This window comes from Nicrophorus vespilloides, unplaced genomic scaffold (genome assembly GCF_001412225.1).
Source record: "Nicrophorus vespilloides isolate i.1.1-1 unplaced genomic scaffold, Nicve_v1.0, whole genome shotgun sequence".
NCBI lineage: Eukaryota > Metazoa > Arthropoda > Insecta > Coleoptera > Silphidae > Nicrophorus > Nicrophorus vespilloides.
The window spans coordinates 1-18,479 of record NW_017098900.1 but is presented as its reverse complement, the minus strand read 5'-3'; the positions used below and the strand labels follow the sequence as shown (position 1 = coordinate 18,479).

The window sequence follows — 18,479 nt, the reverse complement described above, 5'->3', positions numbered from 1 at the left end:
TTTTTTATGGATAAACCCGGTTTTGGAATTATATACATTTCTTCAAAAAAAAAAAACGGCTTTTCAGAACCGGGTATTAAAAACCGACAAACCCTATTGACTANNNGAATCGACACATATCTTCATGTCTACATAAGATACGAATTGATATTGTGTAAGAAGTAGTTGTAATTTGTCTACTTAAGTTGAAATTATCATCTTTATTGAAGAAGGTCCGGTGTTAAATGTAATACTTCGAAATGTATGATCGATACTAAAAGATAGCTCAGTGCTTCAAATTGGGAATTTGGGACGAATGAAAAGGCGTTCGTCTGAGAGGATAAATAATGCATTAAATGCAGATTGAGAAAATGTGAAAAGAAGAAGAACGAGAGCGTGAGGGTAAAGAAAGAGTGGGCGCTTTTTCTTATTTATCTTCGTCGCCTTTTCCACGGCCTATTGATATTTAATCAGCATTCATAAACGCGGTCCGTGGAACGAGGCGCGCGTGTTTCCATCCATCCAACCAACCAACCAAACGATCCTTCTTCTTCGGTCCCCGCCTCGCCGAAGAGAATCAGAAAATTGTAATTTATGCACGCGTAGAAAGCTGCAGGACAACAATGCAACAATGATGCGTGGTCCCACCGTCGTTGCCTGTCAATCAGAGGAACGAAAAAAAGCCTCAAAGATTCTCTCAATTCTTGCATTATTTTAACATTCCTCTCTTTACATTATATGATTGTCTTTTTTTTTGTTGTTGTCAGTGGGTGGAGGAGACGTTTTCGGATTTCCCAAAGGGACTCCATTGGAGGTCGTACGTGGTGTGCGACGTGGCCTACAGCAACGTGAACAACTGGCTCTGGGTGCCGTTCATCGAGCGGACGCAGGCCAACAGGATCTACATCGAAATACAGTTCACCATCAGGGATTGCAGCCTCTTTCCAGGTATGTACTTCTCTCTCTCTCTCTTCTCTATACATTACACTACACCATCATTATATTATATTATATTTTATACCCTCGATTTGAATTTCAAATGCTTTTTTTTACGTTATTACAACAACTATCATCATTATTATTATTAGTAGTTGTAGCAGTTTATCGTCCCTATTTTTTTTTTGTACCCTCTATCGTTTATTTGATATTTATTCATGTTTGCAGGTAACGCGCTGTCGTGCAAGGAGACGTTCAGTCTTCTGTACTACGAGTTCGACGTCGCCACGAGGGAACCCCCGCCGTGGGAAACCGATAGCTACAAATTAATCGGTGAGCCGGATAATTATTTATTTGCATATCGTTAGATACGTTTCAAGATGTAGTAAGATCGAGGGGGCTGTGCACACTAACATACACACACACTTCGAACATTTTCCACCTGACGACACACATCTTTTATTTCAGAATTTTGTTTTTTTTTTTAATTATCATATATATTTGAACATACTTAAAATACTGCTTTTGAAACAAACTTAAAAATCATACAAATCACAAAAAAAATATCTTGCTTTAAATACTATTTTATTTAGAAAATTAACAATTTTGCATTATGAATTTATATAACTTTTATTTATTTATATAAAGTAACAGAAATTAAAATGAATCAATTTATGTAAATTTTGCAATGCAATTTGCTAAGAAACATTGAAGAAAAAATACGTAAAGTAAAGGAAATGTGAATGTGACTGTGGTTAGTAAATTAAAAAGTAATGGGTTGTGAGAATTATTATAATATTTATATAAAGAAAAATGCAGTAAACAAAGTATTGTCGTTGGTTAAGGACAACAAATAAGTTTTATTGTTTTAATTGAAGGCCAAGAGAATTGATATTTACGTGGGTAGTTTAGATTATCTAAGATATGGAAGAAATTAGCAAATTCTAGATTTGCGTTGGTTACAAATCAATAATTTGTAATCTAATTTACGTGTCGGAATTATAACTTACAACGTTGTATCTTTTACTTGTGAAGGTCGTATTGCCGCTGGCGAAGGTAGATTCAACAAGAACAACGAAGTGACCATCAATACGGAGGTGAAGAGCATCCCCGTAACGAAGAAAGGGGTGTACTTTGCGTTCAGGGATCAGGGAGCGTGCATCTCGTTGCTCGCCGTAAAGGTCAGTGGAAAAATACGAATTTAGATCGTTTTTCAAAACTAAACCTAAAAAAAAAAAATTCACTTGACAGATTTATTACATAACGTGTCCGGAGGTGACGATAAACTTCGCCAAGTTCCCGAAGACCCCGACGGGAAAAGAGGTGACGCTTATCGAGCAGGCTACGGGAACCTGCGTGGAGAACGCGCAAGAGGTCGACACGCCCACGTACCTCTGCAAGGGCGACGGGAAATGGACGTTACCCACAGGTGGATGCAAATGCATGGCCGGTTTCCAGCCGGACACCAAGAAGCAATCCTGCAACGGTAAGCTTCGATTTGGGGCATTAAGGTGGTGAAAAATATTGATGTTTCTTTGTAGTATGTCCGCGCGGCAAGTACAAGTCTAGTGTCGGAGACGATCTCTGCCAGAAATGCCCGGAGAACTCGAAGGCCCAGGTGGAGGGCTTGCGCGAATGCAAGTGCGATTCCGGTTTCTACCGCTCCCCGAAAGATTCCAAAGACATGCCTTGTACACGTAAGAGGATCGAAAAGATTCTTCCGAACGATTTGCTTTTATAAATAAATTGTTCCTTTGCAGAACCTCCATCAGCGCCGCAAAACTTGACGGTGAACTTCGTCGATCAATCGATCGTGATGCTGAGCTGGAGTCCGCCGGAGAACTTGGGTGGTCGAGCCGACACCTCCTACAGGATCAAATGCGACGCCTGCATTTTGGGCTTGGTCCAGTACTCACCCAACATGGAGAGATTCAACGACACGAAGATCACCATCAGCGGTTTGAACGCCGTTACTACGTACAGATTCCAAGTATTCGCCGAAAACGGTGTATCGAATGTGACTTCGAAGAGCGGATCTCCGGAATACGCGGATATAGTCGTCACAACTGAAGCTTCAGTTCCAAGCACCACGACGAACGTGCGCGTTATTTCCGTGAAGAGCACCGAAATCAGCATCAGCTGGGACGTACCCACCAGCAGCGACGGTGGCGAAATCGAAAACGATGCTGTAGAAACCTATGAAGTATTATCAAGAATAAATCCTTTTTAATTCAACGAAACTAATTTTGAAATGTAATTTTACTTAAGGTACGCTGCTTCGTGAAAGGCGATATTGATCACAGCAACTCCACGAGTATCCTCACCAACGAACTCTTCGCCACCTTCACCGGGCTTCAGCAACGCACCGAGTACGGATTACAGGTGAGGGCTAAAACCCAACGCGGTTGGAGCGCCTATTCCCCGGTCATCTTCAAAACTACAGGACAAGTCCTCAAGACCGGTAAGTGAAAAATCTCTTCACACTCAACAATACCTATAATAAACCAAATTCGTGTAGCTTACATAGGTGAAGACGAGGAAGGTTTCCGACTGCAGCTGGTGGCTGGAGGCATCGTCGCAATCGTCGTCATCCTCGTGGCAGTCATCGTCTTAACAGTGGTCTTCATCAAATCCAGAGCCAACGACGAATGCAACAAGAAGCAACCGAGCGACTGCGACACCCTGGAATACCGCAACGGCGAAGGTAAATTACACATCTCGTTAAACCTTGTATATAAATATGTAAAACGAAAACAAACAAAAAAAAAACTTATACCAACGAGAGCGAAGTCACGATCGTTTCCAAAATAGTTGGCACAATTACTAAAAACTCGCACTTTCCATGCTCTCCCCCTCTTCGTCTCATTCTAAACCAAAAGGATTAGTAGTAACATACAGTAAGTTATTTTCGCCGCCTAAGAAAAGTTTTTTTGATAACGCAAGATGACTTGATTGTTTTATATTTTTTGATTGATTTATGTGTGTATTTTTATATATATTATTAAGATAAAAGACGCTTTTGCCTTACAGAACCAATTTGCGCAATTGGTTTCTACTTAAGTATATTGATGTGTTAAACTTTCACAGAGCTTCATGACTTGACAACCCCATCAAGCGAAAAAAAAACACAGTTTTCGTTAATTAATTTATCTCTTAGTATTTCTTTTTTGTTTTATTTTTGTTTTTAGTTCATCATAACTTGGACAATCCTCCTATTGTTACCACACACACAAATGGTAATTTATTATTTTTTTTTTTATTTTTATTTTTTTTTCTTCCTCTTATAAAATAATTCTTCTTCCGAGACGCTCTAACACATCGCCGCAATCGAATGAATTACGAGGTACTAATCCGGCCACACTAATTGCACGTTTATGTGCGCACAACATGGCACTAACGATATTAATTACTAATTAAAATCTTAACGGATTAGCTTTATAATTTCAGATAGGCTCATCACGCGTTATTTATATTTTGTCGCCGCTCTTACATTGTGCATAAAACGTGTTTCTCTTAACATCTTAAACCCGAGAACGTTATTATTGCAATCTCCGCAAAGTTCACTTATTCATTGCATATTGCATTTTACATTTTCAAACAGATTTCGTTTATTAAAAAGAACGTAAATAAAATCAATCCACTTCTGGATAGTATTATTATTACATGTTTCGAGTAGGAAATTCGGAAATTTTTCACGCGGAAGAATTTTTCGTCGACGCTCGCAGCGCTTTTGTCTAGATTTCCGGCTCCGTGAAAATGCAAATCGTGATTGAAAAGCCATGAAATCTGAATAAGGCTATCCGGAATTTTCCAGTTCGCATTACATTTTCAATATTCCATCGACTTCACTTTTTTTTTTCCGGAAACTCAATTATGCATTTCATCATATAAGATATTGAAAACAGAAAATTATTTTCGTATAATCTGTATAATTACAAAATTATCTTTAAATTTTAATATTTAAGAAATTGGATCTTAATAATCTTTGATTATAAGCAGAATATTGATTTAACAATTGCTTGGTGGATGGATTAGGACCTTGTAGTTCTAGTTTTCTTCTTTGTAGTTTGTAAGTTTTTCACAGCCAACAATATGGTCGTCTTCCGCGTCCTGCGAACATTGAAGAAACCGTTTGTGTGTGTGCGTGAAATGGTGATGGGTAAACATTAACCGATTAATTATTTAACACCTAAGATGATGATTTCTTTGTCAATTTATAGTCCCAAGCGTCGTTTGAAGTTGTACTTTTGGTTCAAGCGTTGAACCAGGAACAACTTCACTTTATATATGTTTTAAATCAAAGTTTTTACTGTTTTGCATGCTCGAAGTAGCTTACGTTTCTATTAAATTTTATTATTATTATAAATTATGTGTTGCATGTTTCCGTGCAAATACACCAATTTGCACTTTTACCGCTAATTGCTTGCGAGCATAAAGGATTTATATATACATATATACTATGTAGCCTTTTTTGTTTCGATTTTAATGAACAATTGTTTATTGAATTCCTATTGTCTTTCGCGAGGATCGAATGCAATTAATACGAAACGTGCGTTTTGTATATTGAGTGTGTGTGTCTGTGTAGATAAATAGATTTGATGTTATATAATGGTTTTGTTTTTCTTGTTCTTTTCTGTTGTGTTTTAATGTTTTGTTTGCGTCTGCTGCTGCTGTTCTCCGCGTCGTTTTTTGTGTTGATTTTCGAAGTGTTTCCAGTGACTACGCCCCTATTCACCGGGATGGGAGCCTCGAGAACCTACATTGATCCACACACGTACGAAGACCCCAATCAGGCGGTGCGCGAATTTGCAAGGGAAATTGATGCTGGCTGTATCACAATCGAAGCGATAATAGGTAAAGGGAGAAGACTAATCAATGATGATGATGATGTATGCTCATCCATTTGCTTCATTATTCTTTAGGTGGAGGAGAATTCGGAGACGTCTGCAAGGGTAAACTGAAGGTGAACGGCATGGACATCGACGTGGCTATCAAAACGCTGAAGGCCGGATCTTTGGATAAGGCTAGGAACGACTTCCTCACCGAAGCTTCCATCATGGGACAGTTCGAGCATCCGAACGTGATCTTCCTGCAAGGCGTCGTCACCAAATCCAATCCCGTGATGATCATCACCGAGTACATGGAGAACGGATCTCTGGACACCTTCCTTCGGGTACGATTTCAATTGGAAAACCGAATCAATTGCATTGATTGATTCATTTTTTTTATCCGCAGGCCAACGACGGGAAGTTCCAGGTCCTGCAGCTCGTGGGAATGCTGCGTGGAATAGCGGCGGGCATGCAATACCTCAGCGACATGAACTACGTCCATCGTGATCTCGCTGCGAGGAACGTTCTGGTCAATTCGCAGCTCGTCTGCAAGATTGCAGATTTTGGTCTCAGCAGGGAAATTGAGAGCGCCACCGAAGGAGCATACACCACGAGGGTAAGAATCGTATACTTGTCGAAGTACACATCTAGAATACTTGTCAAGTAACTTAAAGAAATACTTACTATAATTATTTGTTTGTTAAACAACTTTTTAAATAATTGCTAATTTTAGGGTGGTAAAATCCCTGTGAGATGGACGGCTCCTGAGGCGATAGCCTTCCGTAAATTCACTTCGGCCAGCGACGTCTGGTCCATGGGAATCGTGTGCTGGGAGGTGATGTCCTACGGTGAACGACCTTACTGGAACTGGTCAAATCAGGACGTCATCAAGAGCATCGAAAAGGGTTACAGGTAAGATCCGAATTTCGCTCTCAAAAAGATGATTTAATGAACAAAAAAATGATTTTGTAGACTGCCGGCTCCGATGGATTGTCCCGAGGCCATCTACCAGCTGATGTTGGATTGCTGGCAGAAGGAGCGCACCCACAGACCCACATTCCAGTCCATCGTGAAGACGCTGGACAAGCTGATCCGGGTGCCGGACACTCTCCGAAAAATTGCTCAGAACCGGTAAGGTCGAACGAAAGAAGAAAACTGGTGAAAGAATACCTAAATACATTCCCACCACTTAAGCTTACTTACTCTTCACTCTCTATCTCTTCGGTTACTAGTGCACGCTTTAATCGTTTATTATTATTATCATTTGTTCGTTTTTAATTTATTTATATTTATTTATATGAACACGTCGTTGTGTATAATTTTTTTAGCATTCCGCCACCCTTTAATCCGTACTTTTGGCTAAACAGGCCTTCGCTGCCTTCCAACCCGGCTCCTCCTCATCCACCGCTCCCCGACATACAGCTTGCCGAGTTCTCGCACTCTCTTCGAAGAAATCTACCGCAGCAGTTTATAATGCAGCACCGCATCTCTTCTGGTGGGTTCGTGCCCAGCAATTACGGTTACCACGAACCGTACATGGTGCATCATCACCACCAACAGCAGCCACCGCCGCATGGGTTCGGCACTCTGCCAGGCCACTTCGATATTAACAGGCAGATTCAGAACGAGATCGAAATGAATCGGTTGTTCAACAGCCACTTGAACGTCAGCCATCTGAACGATCTGAACAGGGACGGTTCTTCATCTTCTGGCGGCGGCTGGCGTATGCTCAACGATTTCGATGGGGGATGCGGCGAGAACAGCGGCGGCAGCGAGTACTGTACAGGAGGGAGCGGGGGTGTGACGGGGACGGACGGGGAGGGCGACGAGGTCGACGGATGGAACAGAACACAGAACAGTAAAGAAGGCAATTGGGTCACTTTTACCAGCAACCTGTAAATATCTCCTCTATTGCTTTACAATTTATTTTATCTCACAAACTTTAAACACCTAAGGTATTTCTATGCTTCTTTTTTATTATTTTTTTTTTAATTAATTACATCTAACACAAGGATAAGCGAGAAACATTCGATCTTCCGAATCTTCAAAACTAAATAATTAACCGAGGTGTTTGGGAAGATTTTTATAGCTCGAACGTTTCTCCCTTATTTCTCCTCCTTCGCTTTGCTATTTTTTTTTTTTGGTTTCTTTTATTATTTCAATTATTTCTTTCGCTGCTTTCGTTTTCTCCCAATTCCAACAACCATAAACCATTAACTCGTTACAGCACTCAAAGATAGTAAAGCGTGGGTTTGCACGATAACAAATAACCACTAAACACAACGCATGCGATTTTTAACGTAATTTTCTGTGGCATCAGGTCTAATTTTTGACAAAGAAAACCTATTCATAACTGATTTTACGTCGCTCCTTTCTCATTATTTTAGATGCTGATTATATATGTTTCTCTTGACCTTAATAGAAGGAACGATAATTATTGCATTATTTGCAGTTTACTCAATTATTGTGTAATTTTCAACATGTTTGTGTTTCTTATTATTACAGATTAATTATTGTAAACGATTTTGACACTCTTTAGATGTTGAGCCACAAAACTTTACTGATTATTTACTTAAATCAAAATTAATTGTATTTTATTTTTAGAAAGTATTATTAAAGATTTCGGTTTTTTTGCTTCTTGTAGATCGACGAATCCCTTAGCGGCGGACGCGCCTGATCTTACGAACTTCTCCTCGGTGGAGGAATGGTTGAACTCGATAAAGATGACCAGATACCTGGAGAACTTCCACGCAGGTGGCATCAACACCATGGACGCAGTCGTCAATCTGACGGTGAAGGAGCTGACCGAGCTGGGAATCACCCTCGTGGGTCACCAGAAGAAGATCATGAACAGCGTGCAGAACATCAGAGCCCAGATCCGGGTCAACGGGACCGAAGGATTCCTCGTTTAAAGAAGGAAATGAAGAGACACCACCCCGACTTGAACACCAACATTCGCAAAGCGAAAAGGACCCACAGGATTATTATTATTTCAAACGCATTTAATTAATTTGTTAATTTCAATCCTTGTTTTTTCTTATTTAAGTGGAATCAAAACGTGGTGATATTTATCGTTTAGTTTATAGTTAGTGTGCTTTTTCGCTTCGTCGACGAGTGGACAATCCGATCATACACATATATTTTTCTATTTAATTTCCATTTTTCTATCTAAAAATTTAAGCAGAAAAAAGGAAAAAAGAGACTTTTTTTACCGTTTTTTTCTTCTTTTTAAAAAAGAACGAACGTTTTTCGCGCGGAGTGCGCGATGGATTCAAGTGAACATTTTAGATACTCTGAGGTGTCCGTGAGCTTTATGTATAAACAAAAATAGCGAGAGAAGAAAAACAAGAGAGTAATCGGCAATTGTAATTCTTTTTATCCATGTAATAACAATCTAATAATCAAAAAAAAAACAAAGAAAAAAATTATAAAAAAAAAATATTTACGTGTGTACCTAATTATAAAACAAATATTCTCTTCTTACAACAACAACAACATAAATAACGAAATAATTACGAAACGTAAATGGAAGAGACGCAAATTTTGGTTTTTACATCAAGAAACATCTATAAAATTATCGATTGAAATCATTCGTTTTCCAAATCAATTTTTATCACTCTTTGAAGCCGTCCAATGGTGTGAAACGAAACGAAATAAAACAAACAAAATAGACGCTCCAACTAACGAAAACTTTTAATTTGCGCAAATTCAAAAACAAGAACCAAAGTTTGTGCCTCGTCCGGTGCGTTTCGAAACCCCTTTTTAATTTAATTATTCGTTGAAACGAAATGCTTCTTAGCACGAAACCAATTTGAAATTGGAGAAGAAGAGAACGTGAACACAAACAAGGAACGAAACACCAACATGTATTTAGTTATATAATTCATTAATTGTTTTCTTTGAAAAAAAAAAACAATTTGATTTTCTGGGATGAGCGTGAAAAGTTTTTCTTTTGTATACTTTTTCTACATATCAACGTAATATAATTTCCGATTTCTGTTTAGCGATGAACAAACAAGGATTTATATTATATTTAAAAAGAAAGAAAGTGAATCAATATTAGAAGAATTATGTATATTATATAAATATATATATATATTTAAAGAAAAAAAAAATTAATAATGATATTGTAAAATGTGTTGAGCCAAAATTTGTGCCTGAAACGTGATTCTTGTTTTATTGTCTATTTATTCTTTCGTGGCCTAAAACTGTGGAGTGGATGGAGGCTGAAAAAAGGAAATCAAGTGAAACGCTGAAATTTGGACCAAATTTTGGCTTAGATCTTTTTGCGTCTGGATTTATTTATTTGTTTATTATTAATATTATAATTGTTTTTATTTCTAGCCAAATGTGAGAGCAATGGAATAAAAAAAAATGAACTGTCCGTAGTAGTATTTAAAGAGAAAAAAGAAAAGATGATTGATAGTTGTTGTGAACTGACTGCGAAATTATATATATTACAGAAATTAAGAACGAAGATGAGATGAGACAACAACGTAAAAGACTGCAAGTAAAGAAAGAAATTAAGAGAAAAAAAACTTTTTTTTTTAAAGTCTTCGTCTACATTCTAAGTATTTCTTTGTTTATTTAATACTACTATAAATATATATTATATAATAAAGAATATAAAGAGAAAAAAATCGAGCAATAAGCAATTTGTTTATGTGTATATGAATGGTATATTTATTGTTTTGGTGAATCTTTCTCTCACGATTTGTACAATCGCGAAAATTTTTGCAAAAAAACAAACCCTAAACATTAATTATTTTGTACTTAATTTATTTCGTCTTCTATATATGCTCAATGTAATTAATTTATACTATTATAATAATTATTAATTACCCTCTAAGCCCTATACAGATTTCCTCGATGTACATTTTTTCTTATAATTTCTTTGAGAGAAGCAAAAAAACAGCAACTATAATTTAAATTGTAATTTTATCTTTGACTGAAACAAAGCAATCGTTTTTTTTTTTCTTGTGTAATTTCGAAAGAATATAAGAAGAAATAGGGAACGAAATCCATGATTTTTTTTTATATATATATATATATACATACGATTTATACATATTATATTATTATAAATATTTATTCTTTATTTCCTTGTAACATGTACGTAATATAAATATTATACATTCCATGTTTCACTTTTTGGTTGATTCCGAGCGATAAATCAATTGATTTATTGATAATATTAACGTTGTTTCAAATACGAGCAGCGAAATCGAGAGAAAGATGGATTTATTGTTTGTTTGTTGTTTCCTTTAATTATTATTTAGTTCGTTTAGTTAAATAACAGCCTAAATGTGAGTGAGTGTCGTCGGGAATGTCGCGCGATTGGGACAAAGTGCGTCAACGTATAATCATTACGTAATTATCGACAGTTTATTTGACTCTTATTATTATTATTATGATTTGTTTTGTTTCTTTCTTCGATTCATTGAACGCCTTTTGCAAACTGGAAAATTCGTTGGGATTTAATGGAAAAAAAAGAAAACGTGAACAATATTAATGATTTTCCACTTTGCAAATCGAGAATTTTAATAGCATTTTTCTATATACTTACTCTGAGTATGACAGTGTAAACTTGTAATATATTTGTAAAAAAAAAAGTATTAATTATTCATTACAAAATAATAGCTTAATTGTGTGTTGTTTTTTTTAAAAATTCATTTCTTTCCTTGTACTTAAATCTTTCTTTCTAAAATAATTTTGGATTCATTCTATCTATTACAGTTTCTGACAAAATTATACAAGTTGCATTCACCAACAATCCAACTTTCATATGCATCTTTTGGATCACTTTTATCTCTTATACTTTTTGAGAAAATCACAAAAATGTGAAGACAGGTAATTACAAAAACACAATATTTGAATACACGTTACATTACCCAAATTTGCAACTTTCATATGCATCTTTTGGATCCATTCTATTATAGTTTTTGAGAAAATCACTAAAATGTGAAGTCAATGCTTTTTCACTACCTTTCAAACCAGATTATGGTGAATCCGGACTGATCAAACCCGCACAATACGAGGTATTGCTGTATTATATCGAAAGTAACAAATATGTGAGAAAAATGTATAAAAGTAATACTTTTAAGTAAAAATCTATAAATAAAAATAATGGATTTTTGTAATGGATTGGGTAATAAAACACAAAACTCGGATAAAATAAATTTGGATTCATTCTATCTATTACAGTATCTGATAAGATTATACAAGTTGTATTCCCCAACAATCCAACTTTCATATGCATCTTTTGGATCACTTTTATCTCTTATACTTTTTAAGAAAATCACTAAAATGTGGAGACAGCGAATTACAATAACACAATATTTGAATACACGTTATATTCCCCAAATTTGCAACTTTCATATGCATCTTTTGGAACCATTCTATGTATTATAGTTTTTGAGAAAATCACTAAAATGTGAAGTCACTGCTTTCTCACTACCTTTCAAACTGTGGTGAATCCGGACTGATTAAAGCCGCACAATACGAGATATTGCTGTATTATATTGAAAGTAACATATGTGTGAAATAAATGTATAAAAGTAATACTCTTAAGTAAAAATCTATAAATAAAAATAATGGATTTTTGATGATTGGGTAATAAAATACAAGAGTCGGATAAAATTTTTAATTTAATAAAAAAAAGTTGTGAGTAGACTATAAAACCATTTTTATGGTGTTCCATTTTCGTTAAAATAATTTACTACAGTAAACGTAACTTTGAAAGCTTATAAAATTGTATAAAATATTACCATCTGTAAACAAATAAAATCCTAATTTAAAACATTTCTTTGCTTTTCGAGAAACAGAACGGTAAGTTTCGTTGCTCGCATGAATTCGAAGGCCATTGCTTCAAACGCAACACATCCTTTGGTTTGATAAGCAAAAGGACGAAATCTTGTTAAAACTCTTAAAAATAATAATAATAAAGTGGACGGATCGTTAAAGTAATACATATTTCATAACAGGATATGAAAATCTGTTCAGTTGTTCTTTGATGATATAAATTATGTTATATAATCAAAGGGTTTTTGTCTAAATTTGTACAGTTATGTATAAAACTATCACGTAATTATGTTTCTTTTTTTTTTTTTGGACGGGAGAGGTTTTCTCTTATGTTATGTATTCGATGGGCGCTGTGGATGGCGTCGCGACGCTTAAATCTGTATCGGTGAAGAATGAGATGGAGCGCGACGGTCCGGCGATGGGCGTCATCCTCGAGCTTAGCTCACGGGCATCGTCGACACCGTACTGTGGGGTGTCGTCGGACGAGATCCCGCCAGGGAAGGGACCGTCGATGCATTCAGGGACTGCAAAGTGCCCATCTGCAGAAACAACCATAAGATTAGCGCAAATCAAATATTGGTTTTCTCAAATTGAATTGAATTCTTGATGAAGAGATTAAACAAAGATTAGTAAACCCTTACCGGCTAATTGCTACCTTTCGATACTCTAGCAAGCATTAAGGGAATTAATCATGATTAGAGTGTTGTTAGTAAACCGAAGTTAACTTACCCGAAGATGCGCCAGATCCTCGAGCTTGGTGAGTTCGGAAAGCTCAATGTAGAACGAGTAGACTATAATCCAACCGTAGATCGAGAATGCGAGGAAGATGAGCCAGAAGGTGACCATCAAACGGTTGTAGGCGAAGATGTTATCGTTCACTATATTAGAGAACAGATTCGCCAAGACTCTGAACAAACAAAACACAAAGAAAGTATACAACCAGGGAACCATCTTCTTCTCATGCTCCTGAAATACAAATTACATTAAAATCAATCAATTTAGATTATTACCAATTACCTTTCTAACACCAATTATAAGGAATATACTTGTAACAAACACAATGAATGAAAGAAGCGTTGAGAACACAGCAAACATCACTAAAGCATTCCTTACTAGAACAAAACATTTACATTGATTGACCAAACACTGATTCTGTTTTTAACTCACCATGCTTATTTCCAACATAAACAAATTCATATGAGAATACATGATATCCGTAATGTGTTGATCCAGGAAGAGCCATTATATGGCAATAGATATCAAATATACTAGTAACCACTGTGAATAGTGCCAGCAACTAAAATAAAGAAAATTAATAAATGATTACAGCTTTGTAAATGTGATAAATTACCAAAGTGAAAATGCCTGTGTAAAAGGCAGATCTTTGAACGTCCATGAATATAGCATTTTGGATTAGTGGTTTCTGATACCAAGGTATCTTCAGCGACTTTAAACTTGTGCCACTTCTCAAATTGGCACTGGATCGGCTGGTTACATGAGAGTAGACTGATGGGGGCCTCGAAGGCATCCTCTTCTCATAATTCATCTTAAACAAGTAAACACCCAAACTTTAATACAAATTCCAATTGGATTTACTTACTATTCTATTAAACTATATAAAGTTGTTTAAAGTATAAAAAAGAATTAATGAATTAAGATAAAATTAATAATTAAGTCAATATTATTATTTACTTACATTAAATAAAAGCTATGACACACTCTTTGATATGTAAACAATTAGGTATGCAGGAAGGTGTGGTTGGGTGTTGTATGGTGACCAACCCTCTGAATACTAAGCGAAGAACTAAAACTTTCTCTTGTTGTTCATTAAAAACTAATTAAAATATCATCTAATTAGTAAATTCGCATCTAATATTTCCATTACCATTAATATAACAAACACTTACTTCTATAATTAGTAGATTCCCAAAAATTAATGCCTTTTATTAATTAGATAGTTGGTAACATTGCTGCAGGTAAGCACAGGTGAAATTAATAATATTAAGGTCAGAGGTCGTCAAAACATAACCAACAATTCTCAGATGATTTTGTTTATTTGAATTTTATATTTTTGAATTTTAATTTTTAAATTATTACTTTAATGAGGGGTGGACGAAGAAAGAGAAATGATGATGATGATGAAAATGGTTTTGCCCAATGGGTAAGAATTGAGTAAACTTTACTTTAAGTTGATGGATAAATATGATTTCATTTAGGGTGGTTACATGGAAGCCAAAAAGGCTAAGCTTATGGAACAGTACAGAGAACAGACTGTTAAAAGTGCTGAGAAGGTGTCTGATGTTCTCAAGGGTATTGCAATCTTTGTCAATGGTTACACTAAGCCGAGTTCTGAGGAGCTGAAAATTTTGATGGCTGAACACGGAGGAGTCTTCCACACTTATCAAGTGGCCTCAACCACTCATATTATTGCCAGTATGTTACCAAATGTTAAAGTGAGTTTTGATGGGTAGAGAGAAATGATTGAATAAATGGATTGGATTGCAGATTTCTAAATTAGGTAATGTTCCAATAGTAAAACCAGGTTGGATTGTGGATAGCATTACTTTGGGAAGGGTTCTGGATTACAGCAACTATTTGCTGTACAGTAATCAGAGCAGGACTCAGCCAAAATTGAAACATTACATGAAAAGTGCAGACGTACAATCTAAAAACATAACAAAATCAAGACCCATCTCTCCAGATCTATTTGAATCCAATGAATTTGATGAAGAGGTTGAGTTTAAGCTTTCTGAAAGCACTGAAGATGAAATGAAAATATCAAAAATTATTGATTCTAAAAGAGTATTAGAAAATAATGGTATAAATGCATTAACTAAAACAGCTTATGAAGGTAAAATATCAATTGATGAATCAAAATCTAAAAGCGTTTTAGAGAATAATAGTATAAATGCATCAACTAAAACAGCTTCGGATCCGAGTTTTCTTGCCGAGTTTTACAATAATTCGAGGTTGCATTTAATAGCCACGCTCGGAGCGGAATTTAAGCAACTGGTGAATGATATGCGCGAGAAGAATACAGGAAAATATCCCGGTTTGGAAGCAATTACTAAAAGGGAAGTCAATAATAAATCTGTTGGATCGATCGTGATGCACATCGATATGGACTGTTTCTTCGTTTCGGTTGGATTGAGATCGAGACCGGAACTTAGAGGTTTACCAGTTGCAGTTACACATTCCAAAGGTGGTCCTTCTAGGTCGAATGTGGATCGTCGGAGGGAAATTGAGATGTACGTGGAGCGTTTACCAGAAGGAGCCGATTGTCGACTGGAAGCTATTGATAACAATAGTAGCTTATCAGAGATTGCTAGTTGTAGCTACGAAGCGCGGAAGTGTGGAGTTAAGAATGGGATGTTTATGGGAGCTGCATTGAAGCTGTGCCCTAATTTAAAAGCTATACCTTACGATTTTGAAGGTTACAAGCAGGTGTCTTCTATTTTGTATAAGACTATATCGGAATATACTCTTGATATCGAAGCTGTGAGCTGCGATGAGATGTACGTGGATATTGGTAATATCCTGCAGAAGACTTCTTTTACCGTGCAGGAATGGGCCGGGCATATTAGGAGCGTCATCAAGGCTAGGACTGGGTGTCCTTGTTCTACAGGCTTCGGAGCTAATAGATTGCAAGCACGTTTAGCCACGAAGAGAGCAAAACCTGATGGTCAATACTACCTAAAACCTGAATTAGTGGAGGATTACATGTCGGAAATGCCTTTATCTGAATTGCCTGGAGTCGGTAGAGCGACGTTGATTAAACTTAAGAATTTGGGTTTTGAAACTTGCAAAGATATCCAAGTAACTAATCTATTTTAAAATGATTATTTCTTTTATTAATTTATAATTTGCAGGAAAGTTCTTTAACGGTTTTGCAGAAGGAATTTGGGTCTAAATCAGGTGAGAGTATTTGGGACCAATCGCATGGTGTCGACAAAAAGGCTTTGTGCTATGAACATGAGAGAAAGAGTGTTTCGGCTGAGGTGAATTACGGAATTCGCTTCAAAAACGAAGAAGAAGCTTTGACTTTCCTACAAAGACTTTCCGTGGAAGTGAAGAATCGATTGCTGGAAACCGGAATGAAAGCTAGAGGAGTTACTTTGAAGCTCATGGTTCGGGCGGAAAATGCACCAACTGTACGCTCCAACTAATTGTAATTAATAATATAATAAACATACAATAATTTTATAGGAAACTGCGAAGTATTTGGGACACGGAGTGTGCGATAGCTTAACAAGAAGTGTGATGCTTCCAACTGCCACCGAAGATTCCCAAGTGATTTACCGGGAAATCAAAGGAATTTATGAAAAACTCAAGCAACCTTACCAAGATTTAAGAGGTGTGGGAATTCAGTTAACTCGGTTAGAGAAGGCGGTCGTAATGAATAGCTTCATGAAGAGTTTCCTAAGTAAACCTTCAACAAAAGTTGAGACTAAAAAAGGTTAGTGAATATCATTGATTTCAGTCTAGTTTATGAATTTTTATTACTTTTTCAGATGTGAGCTTCCAGCAGAAATCGATTATCAAAGAAAGTAGGTGACGCATATTAAATTAATTGTTAATTTATATAAATTTGGAAGATTTCAGAGACTTTTAAAGAAGATACTACTATAAATGAAGAAAATAAAGAGAGTAAATTAAAGAAAGAAGAATTGTTAACACTAATATTTTAATTAAATCTTGTTGCAGATACGATAGAAGTGAAACCACCGATGAGAGCAAGTGGAAGAGGTCGTCCAAGAGGTTCAAAAAACGGTACAAAATTAGTAAGAAAATCATCCAATGAATTGAGCAATTACTTCAAAAGCACTCAAAAAGATAGACCTAAAGTTAAAGTAAGTGAACATTTCGATTTTTAAACTAATTCAATAATTATTCGTTTTTTTTTAATTGAAGCAAAGCAAATGCGATATAGATTTGAATGTTTTGAACGAACTGCCGGAGGATATCAGGAAGGAAATTATCAAAGAATACAATTTGGATAAAGGTGAGGAAACTAAGGTTGCGTCAACAAACATCGAGGAAACGGTTTTAAACGAGTTGCCTGATGATATTAGGAAAGAAGTTATGCAAGAGTACAAATTGGAAACGAAAACGTTGAAAGCAAAACCGGAAACGAGAATACCAGAGATTAAAATTGATGAACCCAAGCCGGAAAAGCGGAAGAAAGACACGGGTTTCGCGTCTTTGAATTACGATAATTTTAAAACTATGCTTCGAAATTGGTTCAAGCATGAATCTGAACCGAAACTGGTGGATGTTAATATGTTGGGTGAATATTTGAAAGAGTTGGTCTCGAGTAGGAAAATCGAGCAGTTGCATACGATTCTGAAATTCTTTCACAGGTAAATATTTAATTTTGAAATTAATATTTTGCTATAATTTCATATTGTTTTTATAGAAATATTAGTAATTTACATTGCAATTGGCATGAGGCCTATCTCACAATCTTGAAAACAGTTCAGGAAGGGATGATTCCTATTTACGGTCATCCTCTTCATATACCCAAAACCTTCGAATGCGTCAAACACAGCTGTGATTAAATATTTTGTTAAACCTATTATATTATGAAACAATTCTAATAAATATTTTTACAATTTTCGACCCAATTAATTAGATCCTAATTAATATAACCAATTGTCTTCCTCCTAATTCTTCCCTCTAGGACAGTGGTTTCCAAACTTGATGTTACTACGCCTCCCTCAAAAGTATGTAATCATTTGGCGCCTCCCCACACCCCACCCCGTTCTTTGAACGCGTATTACAACAATATGGATAAGAGCACAGGAATGTATATATACTTGCTAGATTTCCCAAACATTCAGCTTTCATATGCATATTTGGATTCATTCTATCTATTACAGTTTTTGAGAAAATTATTAAAATGTGAAAAAAAAAGCTGATTTATCGAGCATTATT

At 36.0% G+C, this 18,479-nt stretch overlaps 3 protein-coding genes across 12 annotated transcripts; 2 read left to right on the top strand and 1 right to left on the bottom strand.

Moving 5' to 3' along the window:
* Nucleotides 1-746: 746 nt before the first annotated feature.
* LOC108563479 (ephrin type-B receptor 1-B) lies at nt 747-9,151 on the top strand (the record flags this gene model as incomplete). Of its 6 annotated transcripts, none has more annotated exon segments than XM_017922166.1 (15): nt 747-927; nt 1,144-1,248; nt 1,951-2,096; nt 2,167-2,401; nt 2,457-2,612; nt 2,676-3,118; nt 3,184-3,376; nt 3,434-3,619; nt 4,104-4,151; nt 5,632-5,769; nt 5,838-6,088; nt 6,151-6,360; nt 6,478-6,656; nt 6,717-6,875; nt 8,389-9,151. In XM_017922166.1, coding segments are annotated over 15 exon segments (2,898 nt in total), but the record flags the coding sequence as incomplete, so codon positions are not given.
* Nucleotides 9,152-12,893: 3,742 nt separating this feature from the next.
* Nucleotides 12,894-14,497, bottom strand: LOC108563481. Of its 4 annotated transcripts, XM_017922173.1 has the most exons (8): nt 14,453-14,497; nt 14,242-14,379; nt 13,897-14,091; nt 13,713-13,842; nt 13,563-13,657; nt 13,275-13,511; nt 13,187-13,211; nt 13,003-13,084 (listed from the first exon to the last, which is right to left on the bottom strand). In XM_017922173.1, the coding sequence occupies exons 3-7, from the start codon at nt 14,089-14,091 to the stop codon at nt 13,197-13,199; spliced, it is 672 nt and encodes a 223-aa protein (XP_017777662.1). In that variant the 5' UTR covers nt 14,242-14,379; nt 14,453-14,497; the 3' UTR covers nt 13,003-13,084; nt 13,187-13,196. The 4 variants fall into 4 exon arrangements, with proteins under 4 accessions (XP_017777659.1, XP_017777661.1, XP_017777660.1 ...); XM_017922170.1 differs by lacking the exon at nt 13,187-13,211 and having other exon boundaries at nt 12,894-13,084; XM_017922172.1 differs by lacking the exon at nt 13,187-13,211 and having other exon boundaries at nt 12,894-13,084; nt 14,242-14,349.
* A 67-nt stretch (nt 14,498-14,564) lies between these two features.
* Nucleotides 14,565-18,162, top strand: LOC108563480 (DNA repair protein REV1). 2 transcript variants are annotated; one of them, XM_017922168.1, is made up of 10 exons: nt 14,565-14,706; nt 14,762-14,998; nt 15,051-16,361; nt 16,415-16,696; nt 16,752-17,001; nt 17,057-17,092; nt 17,148-17,192; nt 17,250-17,395; nt 17,457-17,905; nt 17,962-18,162. In XM_017922168.1, exons 1-10 carry the CDS (start codon nt 14,647-14,649, stop codon nt 18,101-18,103), a joined length of 2,958 nt encoding a protein of 985 aa, XP_017777657.1. In that variant the 5' UTR covers nt 14,565-14,646; the 3' UTR covers nt 18,104-18,162. The 2 variants fall into 2 exon arrangements, with proteins under 2 accessions (XP_017777657.1, XP_017777658.1); XM_017922169.1 differs by lacking the exon at nt 17,962-18,162 and having other exon boundaries at nt 17,457-17,547; nt 17,618-17,728.
* Nucleotides 18,163-18,479: the final 317 nt, after the last annotated feature.